The following is a 12,749-nucleotide window of genomic DNA, read 5'->3' as shown; positions in this document are numbered from 1 at the left end:
AATTTCAGATATTTTAACAAAATAAGATTAGGCACAATTTTTTTTTTTTTTTTTTTTTTTTTTTGGTTTTTCAAGACAGGGTTTCTCTGTAGCTTTAGAGCCTTTCCTGGAGCTAGCTCTTGTAGACAGGCTGGCCTCAAAAGGCACAATTTTTAACTTGTTTATTTGCACATGTATGTATGTATGGAGATGCTCACGTGCCGGGGTGCTCTTGAGGCAGTCAGAGGACAACACACGGGAGTCCTCTCCTTCAGCCACATGGGTCCCAGGGGCCAAACTCAGGTGGTTAGTCTTGGCAGCAAGAGCCTTTACCCACCAGCTCAGCCGCCTCACCAGCCCACATCAAGTACAGTTTTGGTTCTGGTTTTGACTACAGTGTTAATTATATGCACGGTGTGTACATATGTGTCTGTATATGTGGATACATACACATGTATGAACATGCATGTGTGTTCAGAACCCTTTTCTCTCCACTCCAGCCACACTGGTCTTGCTGGTACAATAATGCGCTCAGTAGCTTCTGCTTCAGGACCTTTGCACTGGCTCCTCCTCCGGGGCTTAAGATGTTCTTTCCTCTTTTATCTTCTCCTGCTCCCCTCCTCCAGCTGCTCTCTGCCACTGGCCAGTGGGGCTGCGGTGGAGACCCTGGGACTCCCTCTGGTTTGGTTTTTGGAGACACGGTCTCATTTAGCCCAAGCGGGTCTCAATCTCACTAAGTAGCCTAGGAAGACCTTGAGCTTCTGATCCTCCTGCCTCCGGCAACTGTGGTGGGAGGGAGTGCTGAGATTTGAGATGTATACGCCATCACACCCAGCTCTCAAAGTAATTTTTTAGTCCCAAGTAAATGACCACAGAGTCCCTGCCTGCCTCACCCTGTGGCGAGGGTCCCAGACAGAGCCATCCTGCTTCATGGATGTCTAACCCCTCAGTGTCCTGTCTTCACTCTGATGATTCTCTACACATATGGCAGGTGTCACCACAGTGACTAAGGTCTTAGGGCTCCACTCAGCCCTGACATCAGCTGTAGGGCAAGTATGTCAATACCTGATCATCCAGCTTTACTTGGTTTCTGCGATCAAAACGGGGTCAAGGGCCTACTGAGGAAAGACAGGTTAGCGCTGAGACTCCTGGTGTGAGGGCTGAGCTCAGTCACTACCAGCTAGTCACATGACAATGATGCCGGGTATATTATTGTCATTTATCACATCATATTCTCCTGGCTCTACCATGGTCATTACTATTATTACAACCCTGTCTGAGCCCCATCCATGTCCCTGGCTAACATGAGCTGTCCCTTCCAACTCACAGGCCAGCCCCTGTCACACTGACTCCCCAAGGAGTATCGGGGACCCAGATCACTTCTGCACTTCCTTCCTTGAAGAGTATAAAGAGCTCCAGCTATTCCCATCTGTGTCACCATGAGTCCAATCAGCTGCTCCTGGCAACCCTGAGTCAGGGATTGTGGCAAAGTTAAGACACTAGCTGAAATCTTAGCACTCACAGAGGACCCTGGGTGGGGAAGGATGCACTAGAGGAGACAAGGTCATGCCCAAAGAGGAGTCAGCTAGTGCTTACCAGGCCTAGGAAAGGACCATGCATAAGACTACCCTCGGAAGATGAAGAATCATGTGACATGTTTGCATGGGAAGTGGATGTGGCTCGCCGGTGCAGCACGAGTCAGTGACCCAAAGCAAGTGACCCCCAGGACACCTCAGACATGAACCATGGGGGGGTCAGCATGGGCCAGGTATCTGAGAGCATCCCTTCCTCGGGAACTAAAAACCAGACACAGACAAGGGACCAGTCCAAGGTCACAGGAGAGCCTAGAGGCAGCTGTCAGTCAAAACCTTAAAACAGAGGCTCTGTGCGGGTCTGCTCTGCTTTCATTCTTCCCAAATGGCCTCCTTCAGGGTAGAAGAAAGAGAGCCAGGGACCCAGCAGCAGGAGCCAGAGGGACCCAAGGCCCCTGGCACAGAAAAGATCCCCTCCAAACTGGCTGCCCTCCCCTCTCCCCCAGACAACCCCACGCTGCTCCGCATCAGAGGTGATTGGATCAGCCAATGGTGATTGGACGCCAACCCTTCCCAACCATCTGGACAGGTGGCATGACAGGTGTCAGTCACTCATGCCCTTGACAGGCACACCCAGGCCTCAAGAGAGCCAACCTAAGTGAATCTACCAGGCAGAACACCGAGAAGCCATATTGCTACTAGAAAGCAGTCCGCTGGGCAGAACCACAAACTAGTGGATTCCTTTTACTTCACAAGAGAACATTCCAGAGTGTAAGAGACCCATCTTCGGGCCCCACCAGGGCGTAGGCACTCAAAAGCGACCCACGCAGGTTTGCCATGCCCTTCAGTGACACACGCTCCCATTCAGTGAGCATTGGTTGCCACATACACTTCTTTATGTATGTTTAAACCTTGCAACAGCACAGAAGAAGTTGTCATTATTATTACCCCACGTTTAAGGACAAGGACACTGAGCTGTAGAGACACCAAGTCCCATCACTAAGCTTACAGTGTAAGTGGTGGCAGGGTCAGGATCCAAACTCAGACCAGGTCAGTAATGGAGGGGCTCTGGCTGGTAGCAGATTTATTCTCGTCACTCTCTGGGGAGTTGGGGAGGGGGGCAAAGGGAGACAAGAAGACAGGAAGCCGGGCTTGTGGGTAAGACAACCATAGATGCCACTCTGCGGTATCTGGGGCCCCACTGAAGGGGATGCCAAATAAAACACAGGAAGCTAGGTTGAATTCTAGATCAACAAGTGGTTTTGTTGGGTAAATACATTCCTTTTTTTTTTTCCTTCTTTTCATAAATTGGTCAAGACTGAGATACCTCTATGATCCATCCTTATAGTCAAACCCTTCCTTTCAATCCCAATTTGCACCTGCAACTGACCCACCTCAGCCCCCAGTGTCTCTCAGTCCCAGTCCCCAAACTGTCCGTCTCTGCAAGGACATCAGGAGATGCCTGGCATTTACTCTAAAGACAGGACTCCATCTTATGGACAGGGAACGTGAAGCAGATGGAGACACAGGGCACACAGCCAGGAGAACACAGTCTGCCCAAAGCCATCACAGCTCACCCCGTGCTCCCGGGCCCCTGGGGTACAGTACCTACGGCAGGCTGTGCAGGAGGGCTCGAGGAAGCCATCAGAGTCCAGCTCACGCTAGCACCGTCCTCGCTGCTCGCCTGTGGAAAGAAGGCCAGAGACTCGGTCAGATAACCACCACAGCAAGGGAGCCTGGCTTGAAAGTCGTGCTCCGGCCCAGCCCCGCTCACACTCTTCCCGGCAGCCCCAGATAAGCCCAGCCTCCACCCAGCATAAATCATTAACTTACAGAAAAACCTGCAGCTGCAAAGCAGAATAGCCCCATCGCCCCAGAATCCACCACAGCCACAGTATGCCTTAGCCCACTGTCAAGGGGCCCATAAGAGCCTGTGGGCCACTCTAGAGGGCCCCTCCCACGTCCTCTAGCCCAGGCCGGGAGTCACACTTGAGCACCAATGTCCCCAAGTATTGGTCCAGAAATTGTATTGCCCTGGATTGGAATATCACAGACAAGTCTGGACACTTCCTCCTCATGGGGTCCCCATCACCACAGGTTCCCATGGGTCTAACGTCCTACCAGACCCCTCCTGAAACCTGCTAAAAAGCTACTCTCTCTCTTCATCTCTCACTGTCCTGTCCTGTGGTGTTGTCCTGCTGGCAAGCAGCCACCAGCCTAGGAATACGGCTGCAGAGCTACAGGGCAAAGGGTTACAGAGAGGTAGATGGCCCAGGATGCGGACAGAATCCAAAATGCTCCAAGCTGGAGCAGCTTTCTGCCCAGGAGGCAGAGGCCACTCCTATCTCGTGGAGCTTACACACACAGCAGGGCCAAGCACAAAGGGAAGGTTCCCCAGGCTCTGAGCAACCTTGCCTGGTGTCCCTTACAGAGCAGGGAGACGTACCCTGAACCTCTGATCTGGTAGCTGCCCTTCTAGATCCCCCTAGAGGGAGGGACTCAGGTCTGAAGAAGGAGCAGAGAACTCTGTCCAGTCACCTGGCCCTGTCACCAGCTGGCTGGGGCCTGTTTTCCTTTCATTTCCACTAATTAACTGACCGAATAAAAACGGAATGTACAAGGATGACAACAACAACAAAAACGATGACAGTGACATTCACGGAGCACCTCCTGTTCGGAGGTCACTCGAGGCCCATAACAAGCCCTGTGGAGAAAATGAGGTCCAGAGTGTGCTTGCAACTCACCCACAATCACACAGTTAGGAAGGCGCAGATTCAAACCAACGACAGAGAAACCCTGTTCTCCTTACAGAATCCTTATGGGACTGAAGAAACAGCTCAGTGGTTAAGAGCGCTGGTTGCTCTTGCAGAGAACCCAGGTTTGCTTTTCTGCATCCACACAGTAGCTCACAACTGTCTGTAATTCCAGTTCTAGGGGATCTGATGCCCTCTTCTGGATTCTGTGGGCACCAGGCATATGTGTGTGTGCGCGCGCACACGCGCGCGCGCGCACACACACACACACACACAATCTCTTTTATACTCCAGGTGCCAAACTCCTAGAAACAGCTAATGTTAGTTTCTTAAGAGATTTTTATCTGGATGTGGTGGCGCACGACTTTAATCCCAGCACTCAGAAAGCAGAAGCAGGCAGGTCTCCATGAGTTTGAGGCCAGGCTGATCTACAGAGCAAGTTCTAGGACAGCCAGGGCTACAGAGAGAAACCCTGTCTCAAAAAACAAAACACAAAGACAAAAAAATAAAAAATGAAACGACTTCTAGAGCAATCCAACATATTCACTGGCTGTCACAAGTTTATTCCACTGTCCTCCCCCCATTACTCATGATGCTGTCTTCTAGTTCAGCCACCCCAAGTCAAGCATGTCACCATGGCTCTGCCGTTGTTCCCTGGACCACAGCCCAATGCTCTACTGCACACCCACATCTCCTGCCTCACTCCATCTCATCACAGGGGCACTGGGCATCTCCCTTCACTACCAGAGGGGGCGCAGAATGCCATGAAGGAACCGAGGGATGGGAGCCTACCTTCACCTAACCATAGCTTTTATTCAGAGGACTGCCACCGCTGTTCAACCTCCTCACTGCTTGTCATCATTAGCGTGTTATGCTGTCTGGGGTCTGAGCTTCATGCCAGGCCTGCTTCCAAAGCGTGCACAGCGTCGGGTACTACTGGGGATGTCAGGTGTCACTGGGGATCTTGGAGCATAGTCCCTACACACACGGGGCCACTGTACACCTCTCAGTCTGTTCACACGGAAGCATACAGACCCCTGCACTGTCACTGTTTGGTTTCGGTTACATCCTTGTTGATTTCAGAACAGTGCGTGCTTGCGGAAATGAGTTTGTTTGCTTTCTGACACTGGGTATAGAACCCAGGGCCTTGTATGTGACCCCTGTTATCACTGTTATCACAGCTTGGTTTTGGTTTTGGTTTAATTCTTATTGATTTCAGAACAGTGCATGCGGAAACGGGTTTGTTTGCTTTCTGACACTGGGTATAGAACCCAGGGGCTCACAGGTGCTAGACAAGTACTCTGCCACCGTGCCACCTCCCTAGCTCAGACTCACTTGAAATAAACATTACTTTAATTATGTGTATGTGTGTCCCCAGCAATATTATCTCCCCCACCCCACCCGACACACACACAGAGTGCTGGAGTTACAGGCAAGCCCGTGGCCACATCTGGCTTTGTACGGCATCCCCACCTGACACACACACACAGTGCTGGAGTTACAGGCAAGCCTGTGGCCACATCTGGCTTTGTATGGCACTGAAGACTTGAACTCGGGACCTCATGCTCACACAGCAAGTGCTCTGACACACTGAGCCATTTCCCAGCCCAACCTCCCTTCTCCAACAGCACACAGCAGCGCTGGACTCGCCCTAGACAGCCCTCCAATCCACTCAATAGTCATAATCACCCCAGGCTGCACAGGTAGAAGTTGCCCCAGTCTCTTGGTGTTATGAACGATTTGGTATTAAGCATCGTCTTCCCTGCCCTGAGCCCAGCTGGACCGTGGAGAAATGAGTTCACAGCCTTCAGGGTTCATCCCTAAAAACACAAGTCTATAAAGATAAATACCCAAGAAGGGACTGATGTCACCCCATTGGCAAACTGAAGATAGGCGTACAGCTATATAGCTGTCCTGCAGGACTCCTGGTGGGTTCGACCCCTCAGCTCTCCCTTGTAAGCGCTGGGACCCAAAGGCAGGAGAACAAATGCCCATTTCACGGGAAGAAAAACAAAGGTATCATCACCCAGCCTCACAAAGATGGCTTGATGGTGTCAGCAGAGACCTTCCTCTCCAGGCTCAGAAGTCTCACATCCTCCCCTCCTGCTCATCCTTCGGGGCCTAAGTTTCTCTAGACAGGAATGCACGCATCAGTACATATGGAACAGGAATTTTTCTACAGTGTTTTCCATATAAGTCCCTCACCATCCCATCTTTTACAGAGAAGACAGGTCAGAGAGGTTAAGGATTTGCCCAAGGTTACACAGCCAAGGGGAGCAACTGGCAGAGTAGGACACAGTATGGGGCTCTGATGCCAGGCCCCTGCTAAACCTGGACGTTAGGATTGGACTCTGGAAGCACCTGATCCAGGCTGAGTGGCATCCCTGGAAACTCCTCCAGGCAAGGACACCCACAGGCCTATGGCTGCCACTTCCAAAGCCATTAGTCTCCAAAGGATATGGGGGCTGCCTCAAAGCTGCCCACAGCCCTTTCTACAGGCCCTGGTGGGCAACAAGAAAGACAGGGAACACAGGTGGAACTTTCAAAGAGGAATCAGGGACACCGGTCCCTACTAGTTGGTCTTTCTTTTGCTAACACGATAAGACACAGGCTGTGACAACCAGTTTGTTTCAGAGTTGGGTCCCAAGCTAGAGTCCCATGTGACCACAGACAGCTCAGCTCAGCAGAGCCCTGGTGTCCACATCTATAACATGGGGATCTAGGACCTCTCCCACAGGACCTTGTGCAGGACAGCTGAGGTCAACCAGAACACATCTGTCCCCAGACAGTCACCCCACAATGAGAGGCAGCAAACAGGTCTCTCAGGATCTCATACCACAGGAGTCCAGGAGAACCAAACCTCAGTACTTGGAGTCCTAAGGATCTGGGGTAGCATCCTGGAGTGCTGGGATCTTTGTGGAGGCTGAGCTGGCCCCTCTCTGTATGGTCATGGCCTCTCCTCACCTCTTGCAGCTCTGGGCTTTGCTTCTGTGCGGTGGGTATGCACGCGCCTGCCCAGAGGCCTCAAGGACAGAACCCAGAGGAACCACCTAGAAAGTAGACAAGGATGATAGGCAGGACAAGAGCTGCTCGGCTGGGTGCCTGATGCTTAGTAAGCTTTCCTTGAGCTATGCAAGTTCTGGAAGCTTCCACGAAGGGAGTTGTAGCTCTAGGATTGCGGTGTGATGCTGTGAGATAGGAGGCTTTCTTGCGGCGGGCTCTCATGAAAGAGAAGATGTAACAGACGCCTGGAAGTGGCGGGCCAAGCATAGAGGTCCAGCCATCCCAGAGCTTTCGCTACATTTCTTTTTCTTCTCATGTTTTTGTTTTGGTTTTTTATTTGTTTAGAGGCAAGGTCTCATATAGATAGACCAAGCTGGCCCTCTGTAGCCAAAGCTGACTCTGAACTTCTGCTCCTCTATGCTCACCTCCCGCGTGCTGGGATTACAGATGTATGTACATCCAGGTCATGCAAGGGTGAGGGCTGAGCCCAGGGCTTCGCACAGGCCTGGCAAGAATTGTGCACTGAGCCCCAACCTCCACACCCCTGCTGTTTATTAGCGGTGCAAAGAGAAAGGGGGCCGGGCAGGCAGAGCCAGGATAAAACCACAACATACAGCCAGGTGATAGTGGTGCATGTCTTTAATCCCAGCACTGGGGAGCCAGAAGCAGGAGGATCTCTGTGAGTTCAAGGCCAGCCTGGTCTACAGAGCAAGTTCCAGGAGCTACGTGGAGAAAACCTATGTCAGAAGAAAAAGAAAGAAACAAAGCCTGTCATGCAGGCAGATGTGGTAGGAGGGTCTTCCTTTTACTGCCTGTGTTGGTGGCCCTCAGCCCCTCTGCAGTGAGCACTGAGGAGGGAAAGGAAATGCGGCCATCCACACTATGAAAACCACCCACACTTTCTCTGGTTAGTGGTAACACTAAGGACAGAATCCAGGTCTCAGAAGTGCTGGACCACATTATACACCCTCAGCCAATTCATCGGCATTTTCTTCTTGTTTGAGACAGGATATTATGTAGCCCAGGTTGGCCTCAGATTTAGTACCTAGCTCAGGATAACCTTAAACTTCTGACCCTCCTGCCTTCACCCCACCATGATCATCAGCACACCCTCAAAAATCAGAAATCGGCCCCAAGGTGGTACTGTCGCTACCCAGAAGTGGAAACTGAGTTGAGGGAAAGGGAAGAAAGAGCCTTCCCAAGTGTGTGTAGCATAAGCCAGGCAATGGCTGTGAAGGTCATGGCTCAAAGTAGGAATCTATAGCCAGGCATTTCTGAGCAGAAATCTCAGCTCTGGCTGTGCCAGCCATGACAGGAAACACCTGTCCAGAAACGAGAGCTGTCCTGAGCTAAGATGAAGTCTTGGACATGATCTTTCCATGACCACAAGAAATTCCACCATAGCCAGCGTGGCCACTGTTAAAATTAAGACACCAGCTGTGTGATATTTGGGTGGTGGAAATATCCCCCCTCTTGTAGGCACCTTTTCAAAATAAGACTGGAGAGGCAAGTGGACCCCAGAGCTGCTCCCTTTTCTGCCACATTATGCAGAACGGGGTGGAGGAATCTGCTCTTTGGGGTGGTACTCAACAGGGTGAGATACAGGGAGACAGGGGAGAAGGTCTGGGCTCTGGGGTACGCATGGTGGCCAGATCGTGTGGAGCTCCGTGACCAATCCCCAGAGAAGAAGCACCCAGCACCCTCCACAGCAGCTCACTCAGACATGACTTCCCTCCCAGCTAGTAATCCAATCAGCTGGCCCTGGTTTCCCTGGGGTTTTCCCTCCCTCAGGAGATCAAAGTCTAGGTTGGTGGTGGTAGCCGGTTCAGCAGTTGAACTAAGTTCCTAGGCAGTGTGTGTGTGTGTGTGTGTGTGTGTGTGTGTGTGTAGCTCTCTGAGCAACTCTCTTTCCCCTTCCACACTCACGAACTGCAGGAAACACTCCCGGGGGGACCCAGACTTCGGAAAGGACTGTGAATAAACCAGACTTAGAAGAAGAGGGAAGAGTAGCACTCAGGAAGGGCTGGGGAGCGGGAGGGGCAGCCCTAGTCTGCACCGGGCAGCTTCTGGCTACCCTTGAATGAGGCACAGGGAACAGGCTGTGTCCTGGGCTCTCAACTGAGCAAATCCAGCCTTAGAGGCAGTATGTCTGTCTCTTGGATGCCGGGGAGGGGGGATGGACCAGCATGGACCAGCAAGGGTGAAAAATGGAGACGTGGGTAGCAAGGAGCTTGGGCTGGATGGGACCTAAGCTCGCCCCAGGGCCCACTGTCCCCCAGAGTCTCTCTAGCTCCCATCTCGGGCACCCCAGTGACTATCCCACAGACTGCCCACTCTGAGATCAGTCCCTTGCTCATTCGGGTTCTAAGCAAGGTTAGCCCAGGTTAGCCCCTCACTTGTCCCCTCTGGTCTCAGCAGCTCCCAGCCTGTCCTGGAACTTTGCTGCCCGGGACGGTGGGAACCTGCTTCAGATCTCTGGGCCTTTGTTCAGGTTGTCTGTTCTCTTCAGATGGAATCTTCTCTCCATCAGACGCCTACTAAGCCATCAAAACCCAGTCCTACTTTCTCCGTTGAGACCCTTCCCTTGACTCACCTCAGACAGTGACTTCGGGGGCCTGGCTGTGGCGCTCTCTAAAAAGATCACACAGAGGTGCCGACTTGGAATATGACCAGTCCTAAGCCCAGAGGTTATTTTCAAAAGATCATGGGAACGCACACAAGGTTGGTGACACAGCCCCTATTACAGGGGTCTTGCTCACTGGCCCAGAAGCCCTGGGATGCACTTGGCTGCACTTCATGGCTGCGTCAGGAACAGTAGCCAGGGTGCGGCCTACAGCAAGTGCCTATAATAGCTGCCCAACTAAATAGAGAGCATCTCCCTGCTTGAGAACAGGGGTGCAGAGCTAGGGCAACTGCAGAGACAGGTGAGTTGCAGATGGATAGAGGGAAAGCTGCGCACAAAAACCCCTCCCCGGGAGGACTCCACCCTGCCCAGAAACCCAGGTTGTAAAGGAAGATGGCACTGAGCAGGAAGTGGGGTTGAGTACCAGCCAGGAGGGGGCACCACAGCCACTATGCAAAGCCTGGCCCTTGGAATCCCTCAGCACCAAGGGCTACCTGGTGGAGACTCCCAAAGACCACCAGCTCAACCAAGAAAATGGGCAAAGAGAAACCAAAGGCGCTTGTGTGAGAGGGGTGTGGACCCAGCTTTGGCTAGGCTCCAGGGGGGCAACTGAACACTAAGGGGGCCCCCATCAAAGGCAGGTATGGCACTGGGTGACTCTGCAGGTTCTTCACAAATGCCCTACCCAGGAGATCCTATTTTACAGATGGTCAAGCAAAGCGTCAGCGGGACTTCTTCCAGCTAAGGACTGGCCAAGGTGTCGGTCAGAAGAGCCAGTGCCTGAGAGGGATGAGGGATGTCCCCAAGGCCTAGAGGTCACTGAGTTTGCAAGCACTGGAAGAGAGAGCGGGGCTGTCCTTCAGCCGCCACTGTTCGAAGAAAGGACATGCTGGGGGTGGCAGAGTGGACCAAAGAGACAGCAGGGCCTGGCTCCTCCCCTTTTGGGCCACTAAGGCACTGAGGCCCCAGACATAGGGTCATTCAGGTCCTGGTCTCTAAACTTCCTTTCTTTGCAGGGAGCAGGGAGGGAGTCTCTCCTCCCTGGAGTGGGCGAGGCTTAGTCAATGAAGGCAGCCTGGGAACAAAGGACAGCTTGTCGCAGCTCAGCGTAGGCGCCCCCACCTCACCCCACCCCACCCCACCCCACCCCACAGATCTCCTAGGCCAGTCAATGATCAAGGAAGGGTGAGAGGCACCACCCCCAGGCCTCTGTGGGAAGGAGCCGCCCCACAGCCTGGCCAGAGGGGACCCTGGGGTCTGTTGCCCTGGAAACCAGAGTCAATCCAGAGAAGCTGCTGGATCCAGCAAGTAAGGGCGCCTGGCAGCACCAGACTCAGCTCTGGGCCTCCTCTCCCCTCCCCCCTCCCATTCCCAGACACATTAACCCTGCTGTCCCCAGGGTCCAGCCAGCCTGGGAATCAGAAGCTGGTGTGCATATGAAAAGCCTCCTAGAGTCAGCACTGTTCCATCTGCTTCTCTGGGGTCCCTGGGCTCCCAGCATCCTGAGCTGTGACCTGGAGAGCAGAGCTGGCTAAGCTTGAGGCTTGGGCTTGTCCCCCCATCACTCCACTAGCCTGGCCCAACTCAGCTTGCCCACCTAGAAAAGGAAGCCACTCGCCAGGCAACACGTGACAGACTAAAAGGGGGTTCTGCCATCCTTATTTTTGGGACCACAGGTCAAGGGACTGGGCCAGGGTCGCATGGGGAATGATGATCTTTGAGGCTTGATAGCCTTCAGATGTTGGCAGAGGAAAGATGGTAGGTTAGAGCCAAGGTGTCAGGGGCAGGCATCTTAGCATACACTATAGAGTATGGATGGGAAAGGCACAGACACATGTCCACAACATCCAGCCCAAAACACCAGAAGCATTGAAAGTCCACACATGGCCTCAACACAGTTAAGACCATATCACAATTTTTTGAATATCCTCTTAACTCCAATTTACCTGCCCTGACCTCCAGAGGGTTAACCTCACCTCTTCCCTTGCACCCCAAGTCCCTCATCCTTTTGCCATTCAATAAACATTTTTCATGAGCCCAATACCTACTTCCTGTTAGCCCAGCCTGCAGAGGACCGCAGGTACCTGTCCTCATGTGGCAGGCACACGGTGCAGGTACAGGCTCTATGCTAGGAATGGCCTAGCCCAGACTTCTGATGGGCAGGCCCCTGGACAGGGGCAGAAGGGTATCGCGACCCACCTCCAGGCAGATGCCACAGCGAGTGCTCTGAGGCCAAGCACCCATGGAGTGCACCGCATACAAGCTGGGCTAACTCCACTGTGTGAGTGAAATGGGTACAAGTGTACTGAGCAGCTGAGGCTCCCAGTGATGGGAAGAGGAATCAACTTGACCTGACACCTGACCAGGCCACCAAGGGTCCTTACACTAAGAGGACCATGCAGCTACTGCTAGGAGCTGAGCACACACTCAGGTGGGCGCTAACCTGCCCATCATCCCTCCCTCCACACCCACAGACCTTACCACCATAGTCCAATGGCACCCCACCCAGCAGGGCAGCAAAGACCTCTGTATGGACCTAGTACGAGGCACCCTCCTTCCTAGGGCCCCTCCCTGTGGCCTCCAGCCCTCTAGACCATGTGGGTTATGCACAGAGACTCCGCAAGCTAAGAATTCAAGTTGGGACTGTGCTCAGTAAGGCCCAGCAGGTGAAAGTGTTGACCCTGCAGGCCTGACAACCTGACTCTCACCCCTGAAAGGCACACGTATAAACAGCCCGGTGCAGTATGACATCTCTGTAACCACAACAAGATGAGACACAGGGACAGGAGAATTGCCCAGAAGCTAATGGACCAGTTACGCTGGAGTATGCAGAGCTACAGCAGAAAACAAGGCCCCTGA

The 12,749-nt window shown here is 52.9% G+C and overlaps 1 protein-coding gene across 6 annotated transcripts in view; it reads right to left on the bottom strand.

Annotated features, from left to right (window-relative positions):
- Arhgef10l (Rho guanine nucleotide exchange factor 10 like) overlaps positions 1-12,749 on the bottom strand; it is a 125,496-nt gene that overhangs the window by 89,849 nt on the left and 22,898 nt on the right. For all 6 annotated transcript variants that reach the window (XM_026781945.1, XM_005352927.3, XM_026781946.1 and 3 more), the window contains exon 2: positions 3,120-3,195. In XM_026781945.1, the coding sequence (XP_026637746.1) occupies positions 3,120-3,156 (37 nt within the window). In that variant the 5' untranslated portion in view covers positions 3,157-3,195. The remainder of the gene's footprint in view (positions 1-3,119; positions 3,196-12,749) is intronic.

This window comes from Microtus ochrogaster, chromosome 10 (assembly GCF_000317375.1).
Source record: "Microtus ochrogaster isolate Prairie Vole_2 chromosome 10, MicOch1.0, whole genome shotgun sequence".
NCBI lineage: Eukaryota > Metazoa > Chordata > Mammalia > Rodentia > Cricetidae > Microtus > Microtus ochrogaster.
Note: the sequence above shows the minus strand (reverse complement) of the source record. Positions and strands in the feature narration are given on the sequence as shown.